This window comes from Lytechinus pictus, chromosome 11, assembly GCF_037042905.1.
Source record: "Lytechinus pictus isolate F3 Inbred chromosome 11, Lp3.0, whole genome shotgun sequence".
NCBI classification, from domain to species: Eukaryota; Metazoa; Echinodermata; class Echinoidea; order Temnopleuroida; family Toxopneustidae; genus Lytechinus; species Lytechinus pictus.
Window position 1 is genome coordinate 10,414,933 of NC_087255.1, and position 27,892 is coordinate 10,442,824.

The window sequence follows — 27,892 nt, forward strand, 5'->3', positions numbered from 1 at the left end:
ACTTTACTCCAACCACAGGGACTTGCCACAAAGCAAAATTATGATTTAATTATTCCTCACATTATGCCGAACTTCAAATGAAATAATTGTACTTCTTGGAACGTTCACATTTAATGCAATATGCGATTCATTAAAAAATTGTGGCGCATCGGATCACAAAGTGTGCTTCAGAACCATGGAGAGTTGAAGGCATTCCTCTTCTTTACAAAGGCTTGGCCTCTTCATACTTCTTGTGCTAAGAAAAAGAAGTAATAACTTAAATCTGGCATATACCTCATAGAAGTTTAAAAAATCATTTATAAAAAACATGGTTATCACATCTCTCAAAGAATTAACGCATACATTTCACTTCAATGAATTTTGGTGAGATTTGAATTATTACTTGTATATTTTGAATTTATTTTGTGATCACAACTCTAGACTGACGGATGATGCCTTCTTTTATACGTCAAAAGTGTTCCCAAGAGACTATATTTGGCACATATCGATTTTTGCTTTGTCCTATAAAACATTTTGGATAAGAAGAACCAGTTCATATGTTTTTTTATTCTAGTTAAGAATTTACAAATGACTTTTTAAAAGCCTCTCTGAATAAGAAACTACCTGAGATCATTCAACATGATTTTTCCTCTACTGAATTATTCGCAATTGATAGATGTTGGCCAGTATCTCTGTTCTATGATAGATCATGCTAATGCCTTTGCCAAAATGTTAATTTCTAGATTCGAGATACTTTTTTAGTCTAGTTTAAAGAGGTTTCTTTAAAAACTTTTTTTTTCATTATTATTCTGTTATTTCATACAATAATTCACTTCATCTTTATTCATTTGGAAGAGGCTGATCATCAATACTCTGTATATACCAATACTATCATTATATCATTATATACTTTATCATGATATTGAAATTCAGTCAAAGCTCTTTGCCCTAGTCATATAAAACAGCAGATAAATAGGTCTTTCTACATGTATTGTATGTACGAATAATCTTTGATGGTGGTGTATACTTAGCAACCTAAAGAGCCAGAATTTTGTAAAATTATTATGAATAATGCTAGTGGAATTGATGAGTATCAAGTTGTATTTGTGAGAACAGATAAGATTTGATGATATATTGATTGATATCAAATGTATACTCATCAAGAGGCTGTCAACGCAAAATTTTGCGTTTGTTTGATTTTAAGAAATAATCATATTTAGTGAGGTCTTTTTCTTGTGAAAAATATACATGTTTATTGGAGCTAAAGCTGGGTTGATATTAATATGTGTGGGCCCTGGGATAGAGTATTTATAGAATTTTTATGACTGTTACTATTGCTTTTGTATATATATTCATATGATTATAGCATTTAGTGTAATATAAATCTGAGAGGCAGTCCATATCCTGAACTCTGGTTCCATTTAAAGCTACTATGTCACAGTCATTTTAAATAGCACCATCTTGAGTCTTATACTACATAATATGGACCTTACATCCTTATCTAGGAAACTACAGTTTTATATGTAGCAGTAGTCTTATGATATAACCCCTACAATGATTAATGACTTGATTCTAATCTTAATAACAATCATATTATTGTATTTACCAAGAAATCATTCTTAGCATGCTGCTAGACTTTCCTGTTTTTCAATCCACTGAGATCATTTGATCATCATATTGTTGAAAACCAAAATTCACAATATATTTGTGATTGTTTGATAAAAGGGTCTGTGTATTCAGACTCCTTATATTTCATAGTCCTAAAACAGGAGATTCACAGTTTTTGGTTCAGTTTCTCTTTTAAATGGTGGTCTAAAGTGGTTAGCCTTTTTAGCTGTGCAAGAGCCGTGGTGTAGTGGTTCTGACTCTCGTCTTGAAAACAGAGGGTCGTGTGTTTGAATCCCATCAGTGTCTAGCTTTCTTTGGCTAGGCATCAATCCACACTTTCTCACTCTCAACCCAGGTGCTAAATGGGTATCCGGTAGGATGCGAAAGCCTATGTAGTATGCCTAGCAAATGAGTCTTGGAACTCTTGTTGGAATGCTCCCCCGGGAGTGGAGAAGGTGCATACATTGTATACGGGCGTGCAAGGATCCGATGACCGGGGTAATAATATGCTGTAAAGCGCTTTGGGCCATTATGGGGAAAAGAGCTATATAAAAAATAGCTATTATTATTATTATTACTATCATTAGCCAAATGTAGCATAAATCTAAAACTGCAGATGTTCAATTTATCAGCTAATTTGGCATTAAAATTATTAAGAAAAAAAAAATGTCCAGAAAATTTAAATGCAGGTATATATTCAATGTTGAGGCACAATTAACTCATCCAGTTTAGTATCAGAACCTAAAAAAAAAAAAAAAAAGTCTTCATAAGTTTGGCTTTCAACAAATTTAGAAAGCATTCAGATTATGGCTGAGGTTGAACCAGTGTTCAGAATATGTGTTTTAGGGTTTTGGAATGTAGAATTTAAGAATAAATTATTGCCATTGAATGGATTTTTTTTACTTTTCTACTCTTCTCATGATGATTGATTCTACACGCTTTCCTTTTTCAGGTGTACAATGTTTTAAAGCTCATGAAATCAGTTTTATAATATTGTAAATCATGATGCCTCTATCTAAATTTCTTCATGATTTACAAAGAAAGTTGAAATTTGCACATTTTAGAGTAAACCAGAGTGGAAACTTTTGAATGATTTCTTGCCTCAGACGCTACCAGTACTATAATTTGTCAGAGAAGACATTCATGTAATTATTTTGAGCACTTTGGCCTGCCCCCAAACAACATCATTGTGTGTTATTACGAATTCATTCAAGAAATAATATTGTGATATTTCAATTTCAATTTTCAATTTCAATTTCAATTTCAATTCAATTTCAATTTCATTTATTTCACATCTCTCATAAAAACATTCAAATGACAAATACAATATAAAAACATATTCATACAAATATACACAATAGAAACAAAGAAAAAAAATACAATGTAGGATATTTATAACATAACTAATGAAGTAGCTAAGAGCCTTAAAATTGATACAGCAAGTTTGTATGTTTATTTTTAGGGTATTCAATATGAATGATGGACAAATAGTGTTTGCCATTTATTTTATTATTACATACGCACTTTTTTGAAAATACTATATATATATATATATATATTTCTCTACATCTGTGTTTAAGGCAAATTTTTTTTGTCTTCTTTTGTTGTTCGTAATGCGCCTTAACGCCCTCTACCTTCGTCTTTACGTCTAAATGTGTATTATGACGGAATAAACCCATTCATAGACTTTGCCCTTTCGTAGGATGTAGGCATATATATATATATGTATATATGTATATATATATATATATATTATATTAGTATATATATATATACTGTATAAATAAGAACCTAACCTTCATCAATACTTTTCTCTAATATTCCTACTTTTAAAACTATTTTGACACCAGGCTAGAACTACCTCCTTAAGAGTACTCTACACCTCATCTCTTATCGAAATAAATCATTTTGCTAAAATTGCCTGCTATCTTAAAGATTACGAGGGCTGTATCATTTTTATATATATATATAATCTATTTGATATTCATTTTAAATTGTTTATTCATGTATCTTAGTATATTCTTTATCAAAGAATCGAAAAATAAATTAACATAACAATCCTAGTTAACATTGTATCTGTGTGTGTGTGTTCGATTTTGTGAAGAAAAGCATTAAGCCTCTTAAAGGTATTTCTTTCAAGAGCAAAACAGGGCCCCGTCTTACATAGAGTTGCGATTGATCCAATCAACCACAACTATGGAAAGCCAGCAATATCAACACCTAAAATGCATGTTTGTTCAAATTATTTTCTACTGATATGATGTATATTCATACATGCATCATTTTCTTGAAAATTCGGTGTGCCTTTCTTTGTTTACAAAGGACAATGTGCAACTTTCCTGTAGAACAAATTATGACATTGATGGATTTCCATATATTTGAGGTCGATCGGATCAAACGTAACTCTTTCGCAAGACAGGGCCCTGTCTAACAGTTAGGATTGATCCAATCAATTGTAACTCTATGGAAATCCATCAGTGTCATAATTGTCTATACAGGAAATTCGTAAAATGTCCTTTGTAAACAAAGAGAAGCACAGTGAATTTTCAAGAAAACAATGAATGCATGGATATACATCAAAGCTAGAAAATATTTTGAACAAACACGCATAATAGAAGTTGATGTTGCTGGCCATCCATAGGTGCGATTGATCGGATCAATCGCAACTCTTTGTAAGACGGGGCCCAGATGTGAGACACAGGCATCGCATTTACAACAGCGGCGGTGGTGGCGTCAGAATCAGAAGTTAAGGATTTTTAAACATAATGACGGAGTTTCAGGTTAACAACAATTAAAGACAAACTAGTTATTATGTATGTGTGTGCTACAAGTGCAATTCTTTAATAGCAGTATGGGAATACAGACATGCCAAGTTGCCAACCATTCCCTTTTTAGAGTATTTGTTCCTCCTTTTTTGCTATGAATACTTTTTTGTATGATTTAGTACTTCTGATCATGGAGTATGTATTATACACAACGCGTGACACTAGTCCCAGACCGGTAAAAATCACTGTCGGGGCCAGTAACTTGTTGCATGACAAAAACAAGTAAATTCTGGCCTACGAGCACAAGTTTATAAGGGTGAATTATCAAGTTTTCAAGTAGAGTCATTTCACATATTTTTTTCACCGATCTCACTACAACAGACTGGTGATTATTACGTTGAGCCAAGTTTTTTTTAATACTCTTTTTTGTAAAAAAAAAAAAAAAAATTCTCCTTCTAAGAATACTTTTTAAGGGGTTGTAGAAGGTTGGAAGGTCTGGGAATACTGTTTACAGTAACGCCGATTTGATGCAGGTTCGGGTTCTAAAATTCATGACTGTTAAAATGTAGTAATTTCACCTTGAATTTATTCATACTTATACTGTTTTTCATAATTAGTTTCTCTTCCACCACAGTAAAGCCTTTACTTCAGTATGTAGCAGAAAATACAAAATCCCTTAAAAAAAAAAAAAATCAAAGCATGTTTAGACTACTTGTATATTACAATTCAAAGGGAATTTGTACATGGCATTGTTGTTATAGAGACTACATCTACATGCAATTTGAATAAGACTGAATATCACAGAAAATGTAATCGTAATTACTAATATGCAAAGAAATACTTATTCTTTTCTTTCAAAAAGGAATAAAGAATGTTGCAATTTCAACTATTTTAAAGTCATCTTCGTGATCATGTTACAGTTATCTGTTTATTTGATTTAATCCCAATGATAATAATAATAGCCAAGTTTTATATAGCGCTTTTCCAAGAACGGCTCAAAGCGCTTTACAGCATATTATTAATCCCAAAGAAAATCAAATTTCTGGGGATTATCTTGGATGTCGACTGAAAACAATCTTTAAGATTAAATCAATGATCATGATGCTGTAGGACTGACAGAATAACTGAATATGTGACCGGTCGGAAATTAGTCTACCGATAGACTTAAATATAGATGAACATATCGTTTCCTGTAAGCAGACTTTTTCACTTATCATTCTTTACAAAATACTTGCATAACAATTTTGGAACATACCGACAATTTGCAATAAGAACCATAAGGATATAAGTCTATTGGGAAGGCAGATTTATGGTTCTTTTTCTTCGTATGTGTATAAATTCATCGAGTCCTTAGGTCCCTTTTGGGCATATTCTTCCCAGGAGCCGTCATACACTGCTACGTCTTCCTTCCCCACCAGGAAGGCGCTCATGGCTAGGATGGAGGCTGTGATTCCAATGTAGCATGACGAGGTCAAAGGTCGGGACAGGTCGATGCCGCGTGACTTGAAGAGGTGTCGGAGGTCGTCGGGTGACCTGAACTTAGTGCCGTCATCGTTGAGAACGTTGTTGAAAGGGATGTTTGTCGCCATCTTCATGATACCAAGGGGGGTATCTAAGCACAGAAAAAGGGAACCCGTTGCATAAATGTTACTGTTTTGGTAACTTCGAGATCAAATGAACATTGTAGGAGGGATGGGGTGACTATCAATATAAAGGATAACAATTACGTTGAAGTGTCAAGAAGATATGGTGACTATCAAAGAGGAAAAATGAACAATATAAGATAAAAGGTGGCGACCAGATTGAAAAAAGGCAAAAAAAAGGGTGACGATCAGAGGAAAAGGGCGACGATCAGAGGAAAAGGGTGACGATCAGAGGAAAAGCGTGACGATCAAAGAGAAAGGTTGATGATCAAATAGAAAGGGTGATGATCAAAGATAAAGATTGACAATCAAAGGGAAAAGGTGACGATCAAAGAGAAAGGTTGACGACCAAAGGGAAAGGGGTACGATAAAAAAAATGGATGACGATCAAACAGAAAGGTGGATGATCAAAGAGAAAGGGTGACGATCAAAGAGATAGGATGACGATCAAAGAGAAAGGGTGGTGATCAAACAGAAAGGGTGGCGATCAAAAAGTAAGGGTGATGATCAAATGGAAAGGGTGACGATCAAAGAGAAAAGTTGATGATCAAACAGAAAGGGTGACGATCAAACAAAAAGGGTGGCGATCAAAAAGAAAGGGTGATGATCAAAGGGAAAGGGTGACGATTAAACAGAAAGGGTGACGATCAAAGAGAAAGAAAGATGATCAGAGAGGAAAGGCGACGATCAAAGAAAAAGTTGACGATCAAAGAGGTTGACGATCAAAGAGAATGGGTAACGGTTAAAGAGAAAGAGTGACGTTCAAAGAGAAAGGGTGACGATCAAAGGGAAATGGTAACGGTTAAAGAAAAAGGGGTGACGTTCAAAGGGAAGGGTGACGATGAAAGAGAAAGGATGACGACCAAAGAGGATGACGATCAAAGAAAAGTGTGACGCTCAAAGAGAAAGGGTGACGATCAAAAAGAAAGGTTGACGATCAAAGAGAAAGCTTGATGATCAAAGGGAAAGGGTGACGATCACAGAGAAAAGTTGACGATCAATGAGAAAGGGTGACGATCAAAGAAAAGGGTAAAGATAAAAAAGGAGAAAGGGTGACGATCAAAGAGAAAGGTTGACGATCAAAGAGAAAGTTTTGATGATCAAAGGGAAAGGTGACGATCACAGAGAAAAGTTGACAATCAATGATAAAGGGTGGTGATCAAACAGATAGGGTGATGCTCAGAGAGAAAAGGTGACGATCAAAGAGAAAGGTTGACGAGCAAAGAGAAAGGTTGACGAGCAAAGAGAATGAAAGACGATCAGAGAGGAAGGTTGACGATCAAAGGGAAAGGGTGCTGATCAAAGATAAAGGGTGACGATCAAATAAAAGGGTAAAGATAAAAAAGGAGAAAGGGTGACGATCAAAGAGAAAGGGTGAAGAACAAAGAGAACGGGTGATGATAAAAAAAGAAAGGATGATGATCAAAGAAAGGGTGGTGATCATGAGAAAAGGTGATGATCAAAGATAAAGGTTGACGATCAAAAAGGGATGACGATCAAAGAAAAAGGGTAACGGTTAAAGGAAATGGGGTGACGTTCAAAGGTAAGGGTGACGATCAAAGGGAAAGGGTGGTGATCAAAGAGAAAGGGTGACAATCAAAGAGAAAGGGTGACGATCAAAGAGAAAGTGTGATGATCAAAGAGAAAGTGTGGTGATTAAAGGGAAAGGGTGATGAACAAAGGGAAAGGGTGATGATCAAAGGGAAAGGGTGACGATCAAAGAGAAAGGATGACGATCAAAGAGAAAGGTTGACGAACAAAGAGAAAGGTTGATGATCAAAGAGAATAGTTGACGATCAAAGAGAAAGGGTGATGATCAAATAGAAAGGTTGACGATGAAAAAGGATGATGATCAAAGAGAAAGATTGACGATCAAACAGAAATAGTAACGATCATAGAGAAGGGATGACGATCATAGAGAAAGAGTGATGATCAAAGAGAAAGGGTGACGATCAAACAGAAGGGTGACGATAACAGAGAACGGGTGACGATCATAGAGAAGGGATGACGATCAAATAGAAAGGGTGACGATTAAAGAGAAAGGGTAATAATCAAAGAGAAAGGTTGGTGATCAAAGAGGAAGGGTGATGATCAAAGGGAAAGGATGACGATCAAAGAGATTAGGGCTGTAGATCAAAGAGAATGGGGGACGATAAAACAGAAAGGATGATGATCATTTAGAATGTGTGACCATTATCTTAAAAGGGTGTCAATGAAGAAGAAAAGTCGATGTTTAGAAGGAAATAGTGAAGATCAACGACAAAGGGTAAAAATTAAAAAATGCTGTTCATGAAATCATACGGGGAACCACAAACAAAATGCCACTTTGTTTGCACAATATATTTTTGGAACGAATTTTGTCGTTTGTCATAAATTACCGAATTGCTGGCGATAAAATGAGAAGCAAAAGAGGGGAGAATATTTAATTCAATGGAAAATTCATCCAGAGGAGGGCTGTCCTGCCGAACCCCCGGATCTGCCACTGTGTAAATAAAAAAAGATAAGGGCCACTCAGACATAGGATGTTGGTCAAAGCGAAAAGCAAATGATTGATTCAGAAATACTCGCAACGATCATAGAAATCATGGAAAAGTAAAAGGGTGATTGGCAATTAAAAATGCACACTGAACGACAGAAAAGCGGTAAAAAATAGTTGTTGTGACATGTGGTCACTTTCTTGAGCAGATACGGTAGTCAAAGAGAAGTGGTGACGACTGAAGAGACAGGCTGCTAAAGTAATAACTGAGTAACGAGCATACTACCTTCATAAACAGAAGGCTTCGATCCATCATACCATTCCTCAAGACGAGCATCCATGATCTGGAATTCTTTATCCTTCACGTTCTGTAATATGTCTTCGAAACCCTTGTAGAGTTCCTCGCGTCTCTCCGTCACCTTGAACTCGGCAGCTTCTGGCGCAGGCGGTGGTACCTCCGTCACCATTCGGTTCTCCGCCATCCACTGCGGAAGCCCGCCGTCCAGTACGGAGATGGCATCGTGGTTGAAATACCGGAACATCCACCATATCCTCGGTGCCGTCATGACCTTGACCTGCTCCTCGTAGAGAACGACGTGCGTGTCGTTGTCGACGCCGAGTGTCTCTCCTACGTACTCGGAAAACTTCTCGGGAGTCGGGACGGTGAAACGATAGGGCGAGTCCTTGTCGCAGAGTTGGTGTAGGTCAATGTGATGACTTCCGGGAATGCGTGCCTCCATAGTTTCCGCCCCGATCCTAGTAGCGTCAAGAACTCGGAAGGGTCTTCCTTCCGGTGTCTTCCGTGATGTCATTGCTTCTGCTATCCATTCCGTACTGACTAAAGCTGGGTACTGTGCTTTAGAGATTACAGTCGTATGCTGTTGAAGATATTGGGTGTGGAATGAAAATATACAGATACTGTTATTGCAAGGAGTTTAAAGAGATGGAGAACCATCCAACACATTCCCTATAAAGCCGCTTTGATTCCGCAAGGATAAAATATGTTAGACATGTTCTTAATTGGATGTGTCTTGCAGATTGTAGACAAAAAATACCTACCTAACTACAGACTTACTGGCCAGATACGATATGATATATGCTTTTGTAATTATGATTACTTTTCGCTGCCTCTGGTCGGTTATTAAGAACAGACACATTGCCAGCTTTTACAGGCGGGAGAAAAATAAATGTTGCAATATGTATTGAATTATTATATGAAATTACTCGACTGTCCGCATGTAGCCTCAACTGTGACACATAACATCACAAATAGATATAATCTCTGAAACTAATCTTATTTTGGGGTAAAGTGGAAGTGTGTGGTAATTTGTAAAATGTTGATGTAAGGATTGTCAACATTCGAGGGTTTTCACATTTTGAAACTGTTTTCATACAATATTTCGCTCACTTTCAGGACATAATATAAAACTTTAAAATATATTTCGACATGTGTTTAATATCCACGTTTTTTTATCAAGTAAGTTTGGAAATATTCGCAGTTATATATTTTCAACACAAATCACTTTTCAGTTTCCCATGAAACTGGCGGCATCGCAGGAAGCCACCGAAGTATACAGTGCCCCTGTGTATTCTTTTGTAGGCCTGCTTCTTTAGAAATCAGAAGCTACATGAACAGTGGCGTAGCTAGGATTTTTTTCCCGAGGGGGCACTGGGAGGGGTCCTTGCTTTTTCAGGGGGGGCACCGGCCATTTTTCCGGTGTGTGTATGTGTCCACAAGGGCGGATCCGACTTTCGCCAATAGGGGACGGAACCCGAAATTATCTTCACCTATATCAGTCACTTCTTAGTTTTATTCTTATAAACTAACATAAACATAAAATAATCTCATAAGCCTTATAAAAAGTGCGAGCGCGAAGCGCGAGCGATTTTTTTTTTTACTTTAATGTATTTTTTCCTGAAAATTTAATTTTCTGGGCAATGTTATGTGTGATCCTGAACAAGATTCGTATGTAACTAGATGGTTACTGCGAACGCCAAGCGCGAACAGAAATTTTTTTCAACTGTTCTAGCATTATCGAAAAGGGACCTGTTATAGGACTGCTTACAGCTACCCACGGACACGGTATATATTTCAATAATGCGAGCGCGAAGCGCGAGCAAATTTTTTGACATTCCGACCTAAAAATGGTCATTCTAAGCATTTTTTGTATTAATAAATGGGATAGGTATGTAACTAAACAATTGATGCGAGAGGAAGAAAATTGAGATTTTAGACCTAAAAGCGGGACACTCTATTCATATTTTGTAAGTCATAAACAGGATATAGTCAATCGGGTATCATTAATAATAGACAATTATTGATATTCTGATGTGAAACTGGATAATTTAAGTACATTTTAAATAAAGAACATGCAGGCTATCGCGCATGTTTTAGATTTAGACCTAGAATCTGGGCATTCTGAATACATTTGTTTAATGGAACATTGTGGAATACACGTAGACAATATGAACTTGGCAAATCAAACAATGTGACCACGCAGCGTGAGCTTAAAATGCTGATATGTAGACCATAAAACGGACATTTTACAGAAATGTGTAAATGAAAAAAAAATGAAAGCTCGATGTCCGAGCTAAAATACGTTTTGCATATCGACTCCAAAACTTGCTCCATATCAGCCTATCGAGCAAGATATTAATCCCATCGAACAGGCAATTATGGCGCGAAGCGCCAGCAAAAATTTTATATACTAATATGAAAAGATTTTTTTAAATTGCAAGTCTTCCCCTCACATTATTTCATTCACTCGTCTGCCTCTTATTTTCCTCTTCTTTTTTCTTCTGTCTTTCTTCTTTTCCTTTTTTCTTTCTTCTCCCTTTTTTGCTCTGCCAATTTTTTCAGGGGGGCACGTGCCCCCCAGGCCCCCCCCCCCCGTAGCTACGCCACTGTATATGAATTAATTTGCATTTCGTTGTCACTCCATCTCTTAAAGCTCTTTGGTTATTGCCTGATTTTATACATTTCTGTCAATTGAAAATGCGTACAATTTGATGGCATTCCTTTTGTATCCCACAACTACTCAATGTTGTTAGAATAATGTTGGAACAAATTAATAGTTTAGGTGAAAGAATAAACAAAATATTTTCCTAGCATCAAATGGTACGAATCCAAGGTCAGTTATGTTTGGGAAAAGGAATGATATTGCCCGATTATGTGGAATTGACAAAGACATATCTTTTCAATACTTATCTACCATTCTTCAATAAAGCTTGTCCTTGAAATAAAAACACGAAAATACAACATTTAATTACTTGTTTTATCTTTGCTTACTTAATTACGTCATAATTTTCTTTTTTTTAAATATCATTCACGTTGCGGTAAATATAGTTTGTCATAGTGCAATATGTATGTAGAGTGTACATGTATGTAATTTTTGTCATTAAGATTGAGTTTGTATGTGAAAACAGGTCAAAGTCGAATCATTTCATGAAATTGAAAAATCTATAGGCCATGAGGTATTATTGTCAATAGGTATGGAGGGACAAAGTCCTTAAATGTATTTATGGCGCGAACAACACCTCGTCTTCCGACAGGATATATGATAATAAAGACATACATTGCATATTAAAGTTTTGTTTTAGTAGATAACTTGCGTTCTAGATGCACCACCGGTATTATAAAACTAGAACTCACTCTTTGATTGATTAAGGATGGGTTGGGCTGTGCATGTGCAACAATACAATCTCAGTTCGATTTGTAGGTAAATACACTGCCACATGACAGATTGCCTTTTAACATGTAATTCCATTTTTTAAATGTTTTGTGAACACACTGCAAAATAGATTATGCTTATAGAAAGTTGATTATAAAATGTTTCCTGTGGTATAATCCTATAATAATCCTGGTCAACACGGGTCGTGTGGTCCAGTGGTTAGAACATTGGACTCATAATCGCAAGGTCGTGAGTTCGAATCCCCACTCTGCCAGTGTCTCCACTTTGGTAAAAAGGCCCGAGAGTAATATCAGTCGTCCATAAGGTCAGCCATTATGACTGATTAACCTAGACGTAAAATGTTTCCTAAGTAATTATACAAGCTTGGCGTTTACCAGCAAAACGCTGTCATGCTGAGTTCTGCCGGAGTTACCATAAATAGTAACAGAAACAGAAATATCAAAAGATGTACTTACAATAGGCCTATGTGAAGCTGACGCGTTGCAGGTAATCTTTGTCCAGTAAACACAGCTACTTCTGGCTCCATGATGGGATATTGTTCTGAACACTGTCATCGACTGTACAAACAATATATTCCTCATGACGGATGAGACCTTGACCAATAGCAAATTCAAGCATATAGGCCTATTAAGTACTATTGAATTTCCTATCCGTATACCCAGCCAAGCCTGCCACACGAGAAGTCGCTGAAAAACTAAGGTTGAAAGTCCTATTGTTGTATTGACAAGTATGTCAAATGTAAATAGGCACTTAATATCTGGGATTGTAGATCTTAAATGTTTGCTAACGAGGTATACAGAGTTAGCTTTGGTATACAGAGCTAACTCTATACCGATGTGTCTGATTGTGAATACTTTGAAAAGGGTGAAGATACAGAGTGACGATTTGTTGATGTTCTTCTTCTTTTGTGCTGGCGATTTCAAAACAACCCCATTGTATGCTGGGCATTATATTACATATGTCCCATCAGGAAAGAAGATCATAATTGCTCCTAGCCGTTGGTAAACACTTTTATACTTCTTTGGAGATGCAGTTACCCTGATTCAAATGTACATTTCTTCAAAAGATTCCCTTCGAATATTCAGGCAAATTTACCGTTTTTAAAAGACACTTAAGAGGGATCAATTACGTAGCAAATGATCATAATCCATCTTTCTCTCTCTCTCTCTCACACACACACACACACCCACACCCATACCCTCACACATCCACACACACATATCTACTTTCTAGAACTTATTAAATCTATAGTGTCTGGAGTTACATGATTTATGCCGGAAATATATAAGTAATATATAATGTTATTTTCAAATACATGTATTATGTCAAAATCTATCACAGTGAGCTGAGCCACAAGGCAAAATTTCCCGTCTTTTAATTTCCCAGGCCTTGCGGCATAACCTTCATCAATAAAGGATAACAGAACAGAATGCAAATTTATCTTCTAATTCGAGTACATCCAACAAACTACTTCTGATCCTCCAACAAACAAATATTTAATGTGCGTCGAATTTCACGATTACGGGAGCACAAGTTTTTTTTTTAATGTAAAACCGCACCTTTACCATATTTTGCCTGGTAAGTTTGACCTTATTCAAATGAATTCCTGATTTTGGAGGGCAATAGCGACTTTTGCCATTGATACCTTTCAGTAAAGGTGATACGAGCACATTGAATTCATAAAGCAAGTGTTCATTTATTTTTTCGCCAAAAATAAATCATGTTAACCATAAATGTATATGACAAGTGGACATAAAACAATGTAATGTTGACGCTTTAATAAACACAAAGGACAGGTAAATTAATTTACACTTCTGGACTAAAATTCAATTACTTGTTTTGTTGTTTTTTGGGGGTAGTTTTGGTTTACTTTTAGTTTATTTAAAATTTCCACACACAAGAGACGCATAAGTTCAACAAAATGTAACAATACATTGGCAAAAATATGCAACATGAACATTTTTCAAGACATTCAAATTAATAACAATGTATGCAAATGAAATAAACAGGAGAAGTAATGTGGAGGAGTCCTAGAAAAGCAATCTTGTATAAAAAAAAAAAAAAAAAAAAAAAGACCACTAAAGGCACTATCTGTGATTAATTTTCACACGACTCAAATTCTTGTGGAGTTTGTCAAATTTTAGTTTCATAGGAATCGCATTGTCTTGTTCTTCAGCTGGTGAGAAACCTAAAAATGAGAAATATACACATTTTTTCCATACTTAAATGAGACAATTACACAGTTAAAATGATTGTATTATTTAACAAGTTCATTTCATATCAAAATTTTGATAAAAGCGAAAAACGAAACAGCATCAATGAAATAAGTCATATCAGCTTACTTTGTAATGAACAGTCAGAACTCATTTTATCAAACAGGTAAAATTTGCCGATTCTGATTTAAAAAAATTATCGCTCATTCTACTGTGATTTCTTTGGTAAAAAATTGGGCAAATCTTCATGACCTTCAAGAAGTCATCAAGAGGTTATTAAAACAGTCCAATTCGCAACTCTTTGGTAAATCGAATCTACAGTCATTGACCCCGTTTATGATAGGAGTTTCATCATAATGGTTTGAGATATGATTACATTTCGACGGGTTTTACTTTGCTAGTCGAGAAAAGTACTATTGTCTGCGTAGACTGCATGGCAAATTGAAATAAAATAGAATTGCGATTCCACAATATATAAGTCCCACTCTCTCTCTCTCTGTCTTCTTTGTGCTTCTGCAAAATGGCATTATTCGTCATAACATCCTGACTAGAATTAATTCAGCTAAATCCCCGTCATCCACCCATCGAAATATCAATAGTGCATGTTGTCAATTCTATCCATATGGGTTGCTCTTTGGTTTCTCCTCATACAGAGTCATCGATTCTAAAGGCCCTTTCTGGGAGTACTCTTCGAACGACCCATCGTAGAGGGCCACATCTTCTTTTCCCGCAACGTAAGCGCCGAGGATCAGGGTGCATGCAGTGATCCCAACGGCGCACTGGGAGGTCAAAGGGCGGGAAAGGTCGACGCCCTTTGACCGGAAGAGCGCCTTGAGGTCGTCGGCTGATTTGAACTTGCTGGTACCGTCGACGTAGAAGTTTGGGTAAGGGATGTTGGCGGCCATCTTCATGATGCCCAGTTTCATACCTGCATAATTGAATGACGAAGAAAATATTAGTGAGGGAATGCCATGAGTCTGGAAGAATATTGGTAGACTTCTATTTTAGAGAAATGGACAGTCTTAACTAGAGTAAAAGCAAATTAGGGGTTCGTATTAGGATAAGCCACATCAAATATTTAATAAGGATATATTTCAAAATAAAAATAGGCCTAATGTTAACAATAGTGGGCGAAAAGAGAGACAGGGTAACTTATGAAACAATCCCAGAGAAAAAATAATCACTACAATGAAGCTGTAATGGTTACATGATAGAGATCAAAATACCTGGATAAGCAGAAGGTAGTGTTCCGTCATACCAATCAACAGGACGACTATCCATAATCTGAAACTGTGGTTTTTTCACATTCTGGAGGACTTCTTCGAAAGTCTTTAGGAGATCTTCACGTAGCTTGGGTACCTTGTAAGTCACCGGTGAGGGCGCCGGCGTCGGATCTTCTGTGACCTCTCGCTTCTCTTCCATCCACTGCTGAAGACCACCGTCAAGCACCGACACGGCTTCATGGTCAAAGAGGCGGAACATCCACCAAATCCTAGGTGATGTCATGATCCTGACCCGGCCATCGTAGAGGACGACGTGCGTGTCGTTGTCGACGCCGAGTGTCTTCCCAACGAAATCGGCAAAGTACTCTGGAGATGGGATGGTGTAATGAAAAGGGGACTCTTTGTCGCAGAGGTGAGCAAGATCAACATGGACACTTCCTGGTATGTGTAACTTGTCTGTTTGCATTGCTATCCTTGTGGTGTCCAGGACTCGGAGAGGCCTTCCATCTGGTGTCTTCTGTCTTTCAAGTGATTCTGCTAGCCATCCTGTGTTCACCAACCCAGGAATACTGCTGTAACTTGGCACCGAGGTGTGCTGAAAATAGGACAAAAGAAGGATATATATCTGAATGAAAAGACCAGTCTATTTGAATTTATATTTGTAAATAATTTGTCAGAAGAGAGAGATTCCGTTCTAAAGTTATTGGGCAGAAGACAATTCTGTATCTATTCTGGTGGAGTATAAGGAGGCGAAGTGGAGGATGGGAGAACAGGAAAGGACATTAATAAACGCAAGCCATGGTCAAACGAAGCATGGGGCAGACTCTGAGGCAGGAGGCAGCTACCCCCCCCCCCCCCGAAATTTTGAAATAGGAAATATAGCATGTACGTTGATATCAACTAGGTTAGTTTTTCTTATCTATTGATATGAAAAAAAATGTTATTATTTGTTTTATATTCCACATCGGAAACTATCAAATTGTAGATGAAAAGGAGCAAATATGTCTATTTAATTTTCACATAAATTGAAATCATATTCTAAATACAGGCAAAGCAAAGAAGTTTAATATCTCTTGAGTGTATGTGGGTCCGGGCGTCAAGTGCAATATAATTTCACATAATTTTGATCAAAGATTTAACAAAGAGATACATGTATAAGCAAAACACCGACTCATGAGTTCGTTTGACAAATCTAAAAATTATCACATAATTCACTATTGGATATCAACATTCGAATTGAATATATATGATTATATTTAGATAGAAACTATAAAAAAAAATAGATAGATAGATAGATAGATGATAGATAGATAGATAAATAGGTATATAGATAGATAGATAGATGGATAGATAGATATTGACTCTGGAGAGAGAGATCCAAATTCAAATTCAAATTCGATAGATAGATAGATAGATAGATAGGTAGATAGATAAACAGGTAGATAGATAGATAAACAGGTAATTTTAGATTGGCATAAAGAATTTAAACACTAGACATGTCAGATAAGATAATATTGTACATTTTGCTATGCATACAATGTATTTGTGGTATTAACATTATTATGAGATGTGGCCGATCCCCTGAAACGAGAGGATTGTGTTCCTTTTGGGATCAATATATGCTTTGTATCTTTCATAGCTATGCTTGTTGGATTTTGTTTGGGATATAAAGCCTATATCGTTTGTTTTTTTTGTTTTGTTTTTTGATCAATTGTGAACCCTGATTTATTGTTCTAATTGTTGACAAAAAAGATCAACTTTCTGCGCCCCCACTTGAATGAAATTCATGATCCACGTTTACCATACTGATGGACCCATCTAAACACTACGCATAATGATTTCACGTCTGAATTTGCAGACTACGCGTCATAGCTCGAACTTTAATAATTTGTTCTACGTGCACAGACAGTACATTATAATTTGGTACAGGTGCATTATGGTAAACGATAAGTGGGCGTGTCGTGGGCTTGTTCTGGGCATGGCGTACTCGGTCTTGAAGTCTAGCGTGGGTTAAGTCCTTGGTTAAACTAGATCATGAAAGAATCACTCTCCGTAGATTATAAAGGTCTTCTTATGGGTCCCGGGGATATGAACCACGGCATAGCAAAGCAATTATGTCCCAGGTAATGTGTTTCATGCACAAATGCATATACGACATGCAGACATTGAAGCAGCGCTGCTAGCGCTTGTAATATACTCACGAACTGCGATCCAGGGACGATGTTGACAACAGTCCTTCCGATGCTTGTTGCATTCCAGAGGCTTCTTCGTAGAGACTGGATTACAAACACGTTCCTCATTATTTCAGAATCACCTCAAGCTCTTAAATACGAATGCAGAGATGGAGATTATTAAAGCTATTTCAGCAATATGGTTTTAACACAGAGTTACATCTCCCCGGCCCCGTTATATTATATATACAGCTTGTACGCATGAGAAACATTTTGGCAACATGCCAGCGATTTTAGTCACTGGGCGTACAGGTGCAGGTAGCTAGTGTAAGAGGGGCAAGGCTATATCGGAGGGTGATGTTATTATTGCCTATTTTGGGTTATGGCTATAAGGTCAGACCTCTCTTTTCGAAAGTTGCCCTCCCTTCTTACCTTTTCGTTTGTTTTCCTTATTCTTCTTTCGATCCCCTTATATTCTTGAAAAATCATAGGGACACCGGGAGGTCGCCCGCCTGCATGACCCCCCCCCCCCCACACACACACACACACACATAGCGCCTCCCCTGAAATAACCAATATTTGATTTAATCGTGATCCTATATGGTCCAAGGCGTAGGCTTTCAAAGAGGGGGACATGCACTGAGAAAATTAAGGCACCTAGCTTGAAAAAGATCAAAAAAAGAGACAGATAAACGACCACGACGATTCTTAAATCCGAGAATAGATCTAATATATTTTTTTTTTCAAAGTTTTCTCAACATTTAAGTTTTCTGTTAGGAAATGAGAACTGACTCATTTGAAAGCGTTTAAGTAAGGGAGTCAGAAAAAAAATCATATTGAATTTTTGGGTGCCATATGAAATAAATATGACGTGCCATTGATTAATCCACGTGGTGGATTTGGGGTGCTTGTCACATTTGTCTTTTTAGGCGGCAAATATTATTTCCTGCCTATGGCACATACCCTTTGCTTCGGTTGTTGGCAACTTAATTTCAATGGTACATTACAAGCATATGCACCCCATCAACGTTTCCTTTTGAAAAAAAAAAATCCTTTCACCTATAGTACTCCTTCATTTCTTTTTTTCAAATCCCCCAGCACACACACACTCACACAATGCCTTTTAACTCCCGGGCGAGTCTTCCCCCTCTAGATAGGCCATGTATGCCTTCATAATGACAACTTCATTACTGATATATCCAACATGGAAATGAAATGAAAATCCTGAACAGAAAAAACAATGAGGATTTCCTTCACCGACTATTGATCACAAAAGACCTCTGACAAGTCCGGTCAGAGATACTTTATATTCAATACCCCCATTTTAAAGAGTCACCAATCAGATCCTACTCATCGTGATTGACAGATTGATTCAATTGGCATAAGATCATTTCGACAAAGAGGGCATAAGTCCGTACGTCGATATATGCTTTGTGACGTATTTCAACTTGAAAAGAAAATCGATACTGACAACCCCCTCTTAATTTGTGACAAGATGCCCATGAAGTCACGAGGGATCTTTGCTTCAATTATAGCTTTAAATTTTATGCTTCAAATGAGACATGAAAGTGTGAAAAGTTGTCACCTATTAAAACTGAAGTACACTTGTATTTTACCAATTTTACCTTTTTAATGGAGAGAATAATATTGCTGATTTTAGCCACTTTTTATCCCATCTTCGGCAATGATTCTAGTAATTCATTAGAAATTGAAAAATATGAATTCCTTAAATTACAAAAACCGATTAAAGAATGGTAAAGAGTTAAGTTTAAAATGATTATCGTCAAATTAATGGTTTTGTACTGTCACTTGACGTACACTCGATCGAAATTTTAATAGTATTGGTTAAACAGTGTTATGAATGAAATAATTTATAATGTATTTAAGCTTGCAGCCCGTAAGGTTGTAATGAAATGTTATATATATATATATATATTGTTCAGTCGAGTTGACTGAGGATAGGCATTGTTCATAAGCAATGCTGACGGCAATTTATATATTGAAAGTATGATATTGCGTGTTTTGGCAGATTAATGTTAAAAGTTGGACGGCCGTTGAAGAAATATTAATCTAATATCATAACAATCATGATATCATCAATAAATCACAAAGACCACATTCAATTGAGTAATATAGGAATACTTCATTATCTGCCATGATAAATATCTCTATCAAATGATATAATTATAAATCAAAGTTTTGTTATTTAATATAAGATCAATATCAACATAAAAACTTGCTTAATACCTTCTCCAATATCTGTTCTATACGAGATTGATGATTTTTTTTTTGTATTAAATAGGACAGTTTTTCATAGGCCTAACCCTCACTTTGTGAGCCCTACACAAGATTTCCCATTTTTCATAATAATCGATAGCTATTGATCATACGCTTATTTATTGCCACTCGGGATAACAAAGCGCTTTGAGATGCAATATATGCCTCCCAGGAGGCGACCGTCAAGTTTACATTAGCGGCAGAGAATTTAAGTTATCATCGTCATCATCACATCCCCAAATTCCATTTGAAAAGCTTATTAAAAATGACTATTGCTAAAAATGACGAACTATTTTGTTACTTTTCCCCCTATACTATATGTTTTTATAAGGAGGCTGCACTCTCCAAGCTCCGCTTTTTAGCAGCCTCCTCCATTTCAGACCTGTTTATATAATAATCTTGATTATAATTTTTGCACATAGAGATTTGAATTATGTTTTCCGGCTCATATTTGTATATCAAAATGCACGAAACAAATCGTAAATGCTGGAGATGGAAATAATAAACAACATAAAAATGAAATGAAATTTAGGCAAACCTTTAAATTCCCCATTTTGCCATTCGACAAAATTTATGATTTCTCACCATTTTACTCATTCGTGTTCGCATGTGTGTCAAATTATTTATTCTTATAAAACTTGCAGAACATGTTTTGATTTTTGTATATTGATTTGATTTTGACCTCGCCCCCAGAGAAATACCCGCTTGTGATTCTGCACGTCTGGGTCTTTAAAAAAATCAATGCAGAAAGAGTTGCGTTTAAACGCAAGCCAAAAAATCAATCGCAAGTCCCAAATGCGCGCTGTTGATTGGTTGAAAATCAAGTTGCGCGTGATTTTTAGAGTTGCGATTGATTGCAACCCTTTCTGCAATGGGCCCCAGCCGTAAAATAATCGTTCTAATTATCACATTCCAGTGTGTGATAATGAGGGAATGATAGACAATAACTTGTATCGTTTGTCAAGAACAAAGTCCGATATTACTCTTCAGATCAATACTGTATATCAATTATGCGTCTTTTGATTATTGACACGGTTATATATAAATACCCATCTTGCTAGCAAGTCAAGCTTCTTCCGACAAATTGATAACAACTCGTCCCTCTTCTCTCCACTCTTATAGAGGTGTTGTTCCCAGAATGCAGTCATCAGGATTTACAAGGCGATTTCTTTTATGCCACGTCGGCTCTAAAAGAAAGTCCCGTCGAACAAAAGCAGACGATCGATCGCAGCGATCGATTTGATAAAGAGGCAGATGGGAAATCGCGTGGAGTTGTCAAAAGGCAAGGGCGGTGTGGGCTCTGTGTGTCCCACTGGATACAATTGTTATTTTCAACAGGCTTATATTTTGAAAAGACGAGAAGGGGAGAAGTTGTTTACTCAGACTCAAGACTTAGCAGCCTTAGTATTTACAATTTCTCGCCTAAACCTCTAGGCTCTTGATATACTCTGAGGACCCTTCGGACGATTTCATGAATTCGGCATTCGACTGATGTTTCTTGGTATCGTACTCGTCCGTGTCTTTTCCGCCACATTATAAAGTTTTTATCGAACCAATTTATGATCACTCAAGGAGATTCGATTAGATATAAAAAGGATTAACATCGTGGGGTACAATGGATGCGGTTATGTGGATCTAATTACAAATCATCACTCGTGTCAATCTACGATGCTATTCATAATGTTCTCATCTGGTCAGTGGAGTGTTTCTTTTCATAATGCGGAGATAATTCTGGTCGAGTGCGCTTTAATTTGAAGACTGTCATTCTTAACATCATCTTAAGTGTTATCATGGATATTAGATTACCTGAAATTATTAGCGAAGTCATCGGTAAAAACATCGAGGAATGAAACAAACTGAATAAATCATTGGAAAATTATCAAATCATCATGGTAAAAATCAACATCCATTTGGACTGAACGTTAAGAAGTATGAAATGGTTCGACTGTTCGTTCACCTGTATATTTAGTGGCACTCTTTTAAATCTTTGTTTATCATTTGTTGAATCATCGCGTGTTTCACTGTTTTGATCAAAGTCTCCTGAAACAATATATTGGGCAAAAAATAAATAAAAACACACGTGATAAATGTGAACGACTTGAACAAGAAATGAAATCGTGTTTTACCACTTGATCTACATCAGCATTCTTCTTTACTTCACCGTGTGCAATAACGATCTACGATACTTATGTTCTTAATTACTACTAATTGAGGAAAGGTGTGATATCTAAATTCTTTATTCTGGAGAGGGTCTAAAGTTGACTACTAATGTTTAAACAACCTTAATGACAAACACTTCAAGATCCACCAAGTTCAGAACTCTTCAATGAATATTATGTCAAGTTAACCAGTGTGCGTGACACCTTGAGACGCCTTGGCTTTATCTCGTGATAATGACTTCAAGTTCTACCATGTGGAATTGACACATTTTTCTAGAACATTCGATTTTGAAACCATGAAATAAACCGTGAACACGCCATTTTTTTGAGAGTTCAGATATAACTTGTGTTCTGCTCGTGTTCATTTGTAAAAAAAAATATTTTGCACGTGAAACAACAGCAGTTTCTGCAAAAGCAGGATGACTTAACGATGAGCGGAAATAAAGAAAGTCGGCACCGTGGCAGTGGTGTTGCCAAGACCCGGGCCGACCGCGCTCCGCGCGAGGGTGACGATCGTACTAGAAATCGGCGACTAGCCGACATACGGAGGGGCAACAAGACCAGACACCAACTTGAGTTACTAACCAACGCCCATGGAGGGATTAAAAAACAATCATCGACGCCCTCATCATGGCGATCCGAATCAAGAACGTTGGAGACGTGGTCGGCGAAGGAGAAGAGAGAAAGGACGTTGCCTAAACCTCCAGATTTAGAAACCAGGAATTCTTGCCCGGCGTTGCCCGCAATATCCCCGTCGTTGGGAATTCATATTGACAGTGAGTCAAGACAACACAGTCCTCAAGCAGGGTTGTACGGTCCTCGAGCTTTCGGCTCAAATGCCAAAACAACTAAACAGGAAAGTCTTAACTTAAACTTGCCAAGCGATAAACCGAGGGTAATGAGGGACAACTCATTAGATTTGATCGCGAATGTTCGTCACCCGTCATCAAAAGTTGCAGCAAAACATAAATTTGGAAACCAAAACTCCAAATTGACTTTACCTCCCAAGAACGATTATGTTAAGGCTATTCAATACGAATCAAAACCGAAGAGAACGTTCAGTGTTCCAGACATTGCCAACTCAACTCAGCCATCAGACCTGTCAGAAGCTCGCCAAATTGCCATCAAAGAAGCAGAAATTTCTAACTCCAATAAAGACAGAAGGGAATATGATTCAACCAACGGAACGAAACACCGTTATTCTGTACTTCTTAAAGGAGGCACCTCAGCAACGAAAGCACCGTATGTGGCTAGAGTTGGAAGCGAAACCATCGGTCAGAATACAGTGTCTAAAAGTGATGATGATCGTCACGCTGATGATGCCCACAGTTGTCTCCAAAGAACGTCAACCGATGACGCGGCAACGAAAGATGGCGAAGATCGTCTGCAAAAACCAACGACCGCTCCTCGTAAACGCGAGGGCGTCTCTTCTCCAAGTCGCCGTCGCGGAAGGCACCTGAGAAGCCACAAAGAACTCTTTGCTTTCCAACAAGACCTGCTTCTTCCTCGATACAGGAAGTTGGCTGGGATAAGTGGCGGCGATGCAGATGTGCCGCCGAATGATCGACGGTCTGCCGACGAAAGCCAAGGAGGAGGCGCGTTTACGCGACGATCGGACGCAAGGGAAGTCTTTGAGAAGGTCCGTCTTATCATCAAGGGCCCAGAGAAGGTTGAGACTGTCACCAAGCCTACAGGTAATTACCTCCATCATTAAGACTATCGTCTAATTAGACAATATACTAATTTTCATAACAATCTTAAATTATAACTTTATAGTGATAATGATGAGATTGATTATCCTAAACAAAATGAATCATGATAACGAGAATTATGATGATGATAATAATAATTGTGGTAATGATAATAATAGTGATCACAATAAAAATAGTAACAATAACAACATTGATAATAATAATAACGATGGTGGTGGTGGTGGTGATGATGATAATGAAAATGATGATGACGATGATGATAGTGATGATGATGATGATGATGGTGATGGTGATGATGATGATGATGATGATGATGATGATGACAACGACGATGATGATGATGATGATGAGAGGAAGATAAAGAAGAAGAAGAAGAAATAATCTCTTTCAAATATGAATCGACAGAGGAGATGTGGTACTGCTGTAAACTGTGTCGTTGCAGTGTTGCATATTTTCTGCTTCAAAATTATTATAGTTCTTTGAAGTTGGTTAACAGATTGAACCGATTTCAGAGATGAACATTGATTTATCAAACCCTATAATTGAATTAAGAGTAACCTATCCATGCCCATGCATGTTCAGAAGTATTTAAAACATGAACATGTTGGTCTCAGTTAACCCCAGAACAATTCGTTCTAACATTAGATGGTACTTATTTGACATGAGATCATTGCTTTTTTTGATATCATTTTAATGAACATATGGCTTATTATTTTGCTGGTAATTATGAAAATATAAAAGTGAATTACGTTTCATAAAGCAAACATTTTTTTTCACTTTCCTTTCTGTTCTTTGTTTCTTTGTTTTATTTTCTTGCAGATCGTAAAGTTCCTCAAATGATGCCCATCTATCTAAAGTCAGGCTTGCCCTGTGGGTATGTCGACTCATCAAGTAAATGTGACGCCTGGTTGGACTCCAATGACTTTGATGACTAAAGAATTAAAATGTATTTATTACAAATAAAGACTGAAGAATTAAAATGTATTTATTACAAATAATATATTCAATTCAATTCAACATTTATTTTTCTTCCAATTGACATTTAATCCGTTTTCATATAGAATATACAAATCAATAATATCATAAATATATTTTTTTTTTAATGAATATGGATATGAAAGAACCATTCCGATTCGTTCCTGCCCGGTTGGGCATTGTCAGAGTTAGTCATTGGAATTTACCATTACATATACATGTATGTAAATACGGAGCCATATGTTATTTAAAGTGAAGCAATTGATCTTGGCTCCGTAACATGGCAGACGTGCAATGCCAATGACCAATCAATATCATCGTTGCATGCACACTTTGTTAAAAAAATACCGACCAGTAACCAATCAGAGGGTTTTTTTCATACATGTTATTCATCGAAAACCTTCATGTTACGGGGCAGGGCCCTGAATACGCTATGGCTAAAGGCGAGGACCCTCCTCACCCAAACAGTATCGAACTATCGCCGATCGATCAAAATTCCGGCCATTGGTCGTCTTCCAAAACACTTTAAAAAATGTCTCTCATGTAAGTACCCTATATAAGGCATCTCGTCTCATCTGATTTTGGAATGATGTAAAAGTTATTAATATATGGCCCTTTATACCAAGGGCAGGCAGGTGGGCGGGGGATAATAATACGTTAAATTTGAAGATGTGGACGTGAGAGAGAAAAGCGACCGATCGGTCATGAACATGATGAAGGCGTTTTTATGGGGGGGTCAGGGATGTCCTTTCATGTTGTTGGGTAGCCTTTTTTGTTGGATGATCGAGTTAAGTAACATATCAAATTTTATCATTTGAAAAGTTTTATGAAATATGCCTTCGCAAGCAATTTAAAACGAAAAAAGTATCCATGCATTCACGAGCGGCATCATGTTTTTTATTCAGGGGAAATGCCATAAGGTGACATATTTGGTTAAACCTCGTAATTCCGAAGGTTCTTTATTCCGAATGTTCGTAATTCCGAAACACGTAAATTGCCCATACCTCAATGTTCATTAATCCGAAAAAGAAAAGGGGTTCGTTAATCCGAACATTTGTGGCATTATTCTGAAGGTTCGCTAATCCGAAAACTTTGGAATAACGAACCTTTGGAATGCAAACCTTCGGAATTACGAATGTCACCCACATATTGTTTGTTTATCACTGGGTATTACCACTAGTCCTATACAACACAGACTTCTCTGATCTATTTTTCTTTATCCCCGACTTTTCTCTTGATTGTATTCATTTTCTGTAATTTGGAAGAGCATGCATAGGGGCGGTCACCCACCCTCCTTTGGCACTGAGGAACGGGGCGACCCGCCCCATGATTTTTATTATTATTATTTCTTTGGCGGGGTCTAGTAGTGAAAAAAGAATGAAAAGGCGGAAGAAAATGAAGAAAGAAAATGGTATATTTTATTGAAAGAGAAGGAAATGAAGGCCTATATTGCCTGTGGGGAACCCCCCCCCTCCCCCTCCTCATCCTGGTACCGTCTCTGTTTTGTCACATTGTTAAGGTGAAAAAGTTTATTGATATATAATCCTGACATTGAATGATCGTCATCAAAACAAAACATTTAGTCTGGCTACAACATTTTTTATACATTTCTCTGCTGGTTAAAGCTATCGACAATATACAGAATCATGTTTTATGACAATATTGATTTTTGTATAGCTATTATGAATGATTTAGTATGCACAACATGGCGCATATCTCTTTAAGAGTGCAGTCTTTATGAAGACGAGCGGAAGATATATTTAGGTTTGAATTTACAAATGTGTCACAATTTATAGTCATATATGTATTTTTGAGTATTTCATATTATTTATGTTACTTCTCCAATTCATGCGTCTCTTTCTGACATTCCTCTTTATCCCCTTTCTGACTCTGATACTACTTCTTTTATTAATTTTAGATATCTAGGCACTACCCCCCCCCCCCCTCCCTCTCTCTCTCACCCATTGATCTTTCAACCTTCCCTAGTTCAGCCCCAACAATTTTCCTCCCATCTCTCTCCTTTTCCCTCAACCCCTTTGTCTTCCCGGCTCCAATATTGCATCCTCATTTCTCACCCCTTCCCTCCACTCCCCCTCTCTCTCCCTTTCTCTTTCTTTCTTTCTCTCTCTCTCTCTCTCTATTTACAGTTGTAAAATGCTCAAGGGTCAATTGCAGAAAGAGTTGAGATCAAATGCAACTCATTTTCAACCATTTAAAAGAATTTAGGACTTGTTTGATTTTTTAGTTGCAATCAAATGCAAATTGATTCCTCTTTAGTTGCAATCAAACACATCTTGATGTTATTTAGTTGCAATCAAACACAACTTGATGTTTTTGTTTGCGATCAAACGCAAACTTGATTTTTTTTTTAGTTTCAATCAAACGCAACTTGATTTTTTTTGTTGCAATCAATCAAAACTTTTTTTTTTTTTTTTTTTTTGTTGCAGTCAAATGCAACTTGAGTTTTATTTTTAGTTGCAATCAAATGGCACTAGATTTTTAACCATGTAATTAGCCATTAAATTTGAATTTTTGAGTTGCGTTTGAGCAACTTTTTTCTACATCTGGCCCTTGTTCAAATACATAATGCTTAACAGCACAAATACTTTGATAGTTGATGTTAAACACATAATAATACACATAGATAAGGCTTGAGCTTGTTTTATAAATAATTTATGCAACTCTGTGATATAAACATACAGTGCATAACAATCAAATAGGAAATAATGCATATCAAATCTCATGAATAAAACTTTAAGAACATTGTTACATTTCATTGTAATGTTGTATTGCATATTGACAATCTAAATGGCCAAACTTTTTATAGTTCATTGAAATAGAATGATGGAAAATGTAATAATATATTTTATACATTGTAGAGTATTTTAATATTTGGTAAATAAATGGTATACTTCATTATCTCTCTGTGTGGTAAATGTATCATTTTTTTATGTGTAACATTAAAATGAACTAGAATTTTAATTCGTCATGAGGACGAA

The 27,892-nt window shown here is 36.7% G+C and overlaps 3 protein-coding genes across 4 annotated transcripts; 1 reads left to right on the forward strand and 2 right to left on the reverse strand.

Moving 5' to 3' along the window:
* Positions 1-4,398: 4,398 nt before the first annotated feature.
* Positions 4,399-13,034, reverse strand: LOC129271457 (thiosulfate sulfurtransferase-like). 2 transcript variants are annotated; one of them, XR_010295112.1, is made up of 4 exons: positions 12,619-12,868; positions 8,758-9,349; positions 5,458-5,964; positions 4,849-5,331 (listed from the first exon to the last, which is right to left on the reverse strand). XR_010295112.1 is itself a non-coding variant. In XM_054908806.2 (3 exons), the coding sequence occupies exons 1-3, from the start codon at positions 12,742-12,744 to the stop codon at positions 5,660-5,662; spliced, it is 1,023 nt and encodes a 340-aa protein (XP_054764781.2). In that variant the 5' UTR covers positions 12,745-13,034; the 3' UTR covers positions 4,399-5,659. The 2 variants fall into 2 exon arrangements, 1 of the variants encoding a protein (XP_054764781.2); XM_054908806.2 differs by having other exon boundaries at positions 4,399-5,964; positions 12,619-13,034.
* Positions 13,035-13,839: 805 nt separating this feature from the next.
* LOC129270787 (thiosulfate sulfurtransferase-like) lies at positions 13,840-18,146 on the reverse strand. The gene is made up of 3 exons (XM_054908114.2): positions 17,801-18,146; positions 15,603-16,194; positions 13,840-15,304 (listed from the first exon to the last, which is right to left on the reverse strand). The coding sequence occupies exons 1-3, from the start codon at positions 17,897-17,899 to the stop codon at positions 14,991-14,993; spliced, it is 1,005 nt and encodes a 334-aa protein (XP_054764089.2). The 5' UTR covers positions 17,900-18,146; the 3' UTR covers positions 13,840-14,990.
* Positions 18,147-21,119: 2,973 nt separating this feature from the next.
* On the forward strand, positions 21,120-27,812 carry LOC129271460 (uncharacterized). Its single transcript, XM_054908808.2, has 2 exons — positions 21,120-23,900; positions 24,738-27,812. Exons 1-2 carry the CDS (start codon positions 22,637-22,639, stop codon positions 24,851-24,853), a joined length of 1,380 nt encoding a protein of 459 aa, XP_054764783.2. The 5' UTR covers positions 21,120-22,636; the 3' UTR covers positions 24,854-27,812.
* The last annotated feature ends 80 nt before the right edge of the window (positions 27,813-27,892 follow it).

What these genes read in the sequence shown, in the direction of transcription:
- LOC129270787 (XM_054908114.2), bottom strand. Translation starts at nt 17,899, where the DNA reads ATGAGGAACGTGTTTGTAATCCAGTCTCTACGAAGAAGCCTCTGGAAT. An exon ending in TCGTCCCTGGATCGCAGTTC is followed by an intron (nt 16,195 to 17,800) that starts GTGAGTATATTA and finishes TCCTATTTTCAG; the next exon opens with CACACCTCGGTGCCAAGTTA. An exon ending in ACTACCTTCTGCTTATCCAG is followed by an intron (nt 15,305 to 15,602) that starts GTATTTTGATCT and finishes TCAATTATGCAG; the next exon opens with GTATGAAACTGGGCATCATG.
- LOC129271460 (XM_054908808.2), top strand. Translation starts at nt 22,637, where the DNA reads ATGAGCGGAAATAAAGAAAGTCGGCACCGTGGCAGTGGTGTTGCCAAG. An exon ending in GACTGTCACCAAGCCTACAG is followed by an intron (nt 23,901 to 24,737) that starts GTAATTACCTCC and finishes ATTTTCTTGCAG; the next exon opens with ATCGTAAAGTTCCTCAAATG.
- LOC129271457 (XM_054908806.2), bottom strand. Translation starts at nt 12,744, where the DNA reads ATGAGGAATATATTGTTTGTACAGTCGATGACAGTGTTCAGAACAATA. An exon ending in CAGCTTCACATAGGCCTATT is followed by an intron (nt 9,350 to 12,618) that starts GTAAGTACATCT and finishes TATCTTCAACAG; the next exon opens with CATACGACTGTAATCTCTAA. An exon ending in GAAGCCTTCTGTTTATGAAG is followed by an intron (nt 5,965 to 8,757) that starts GTAGTATGCTCG and finishes TTCTGTGCTTAG; the next exon opens with ATACCCCCCTTGGTATCATG.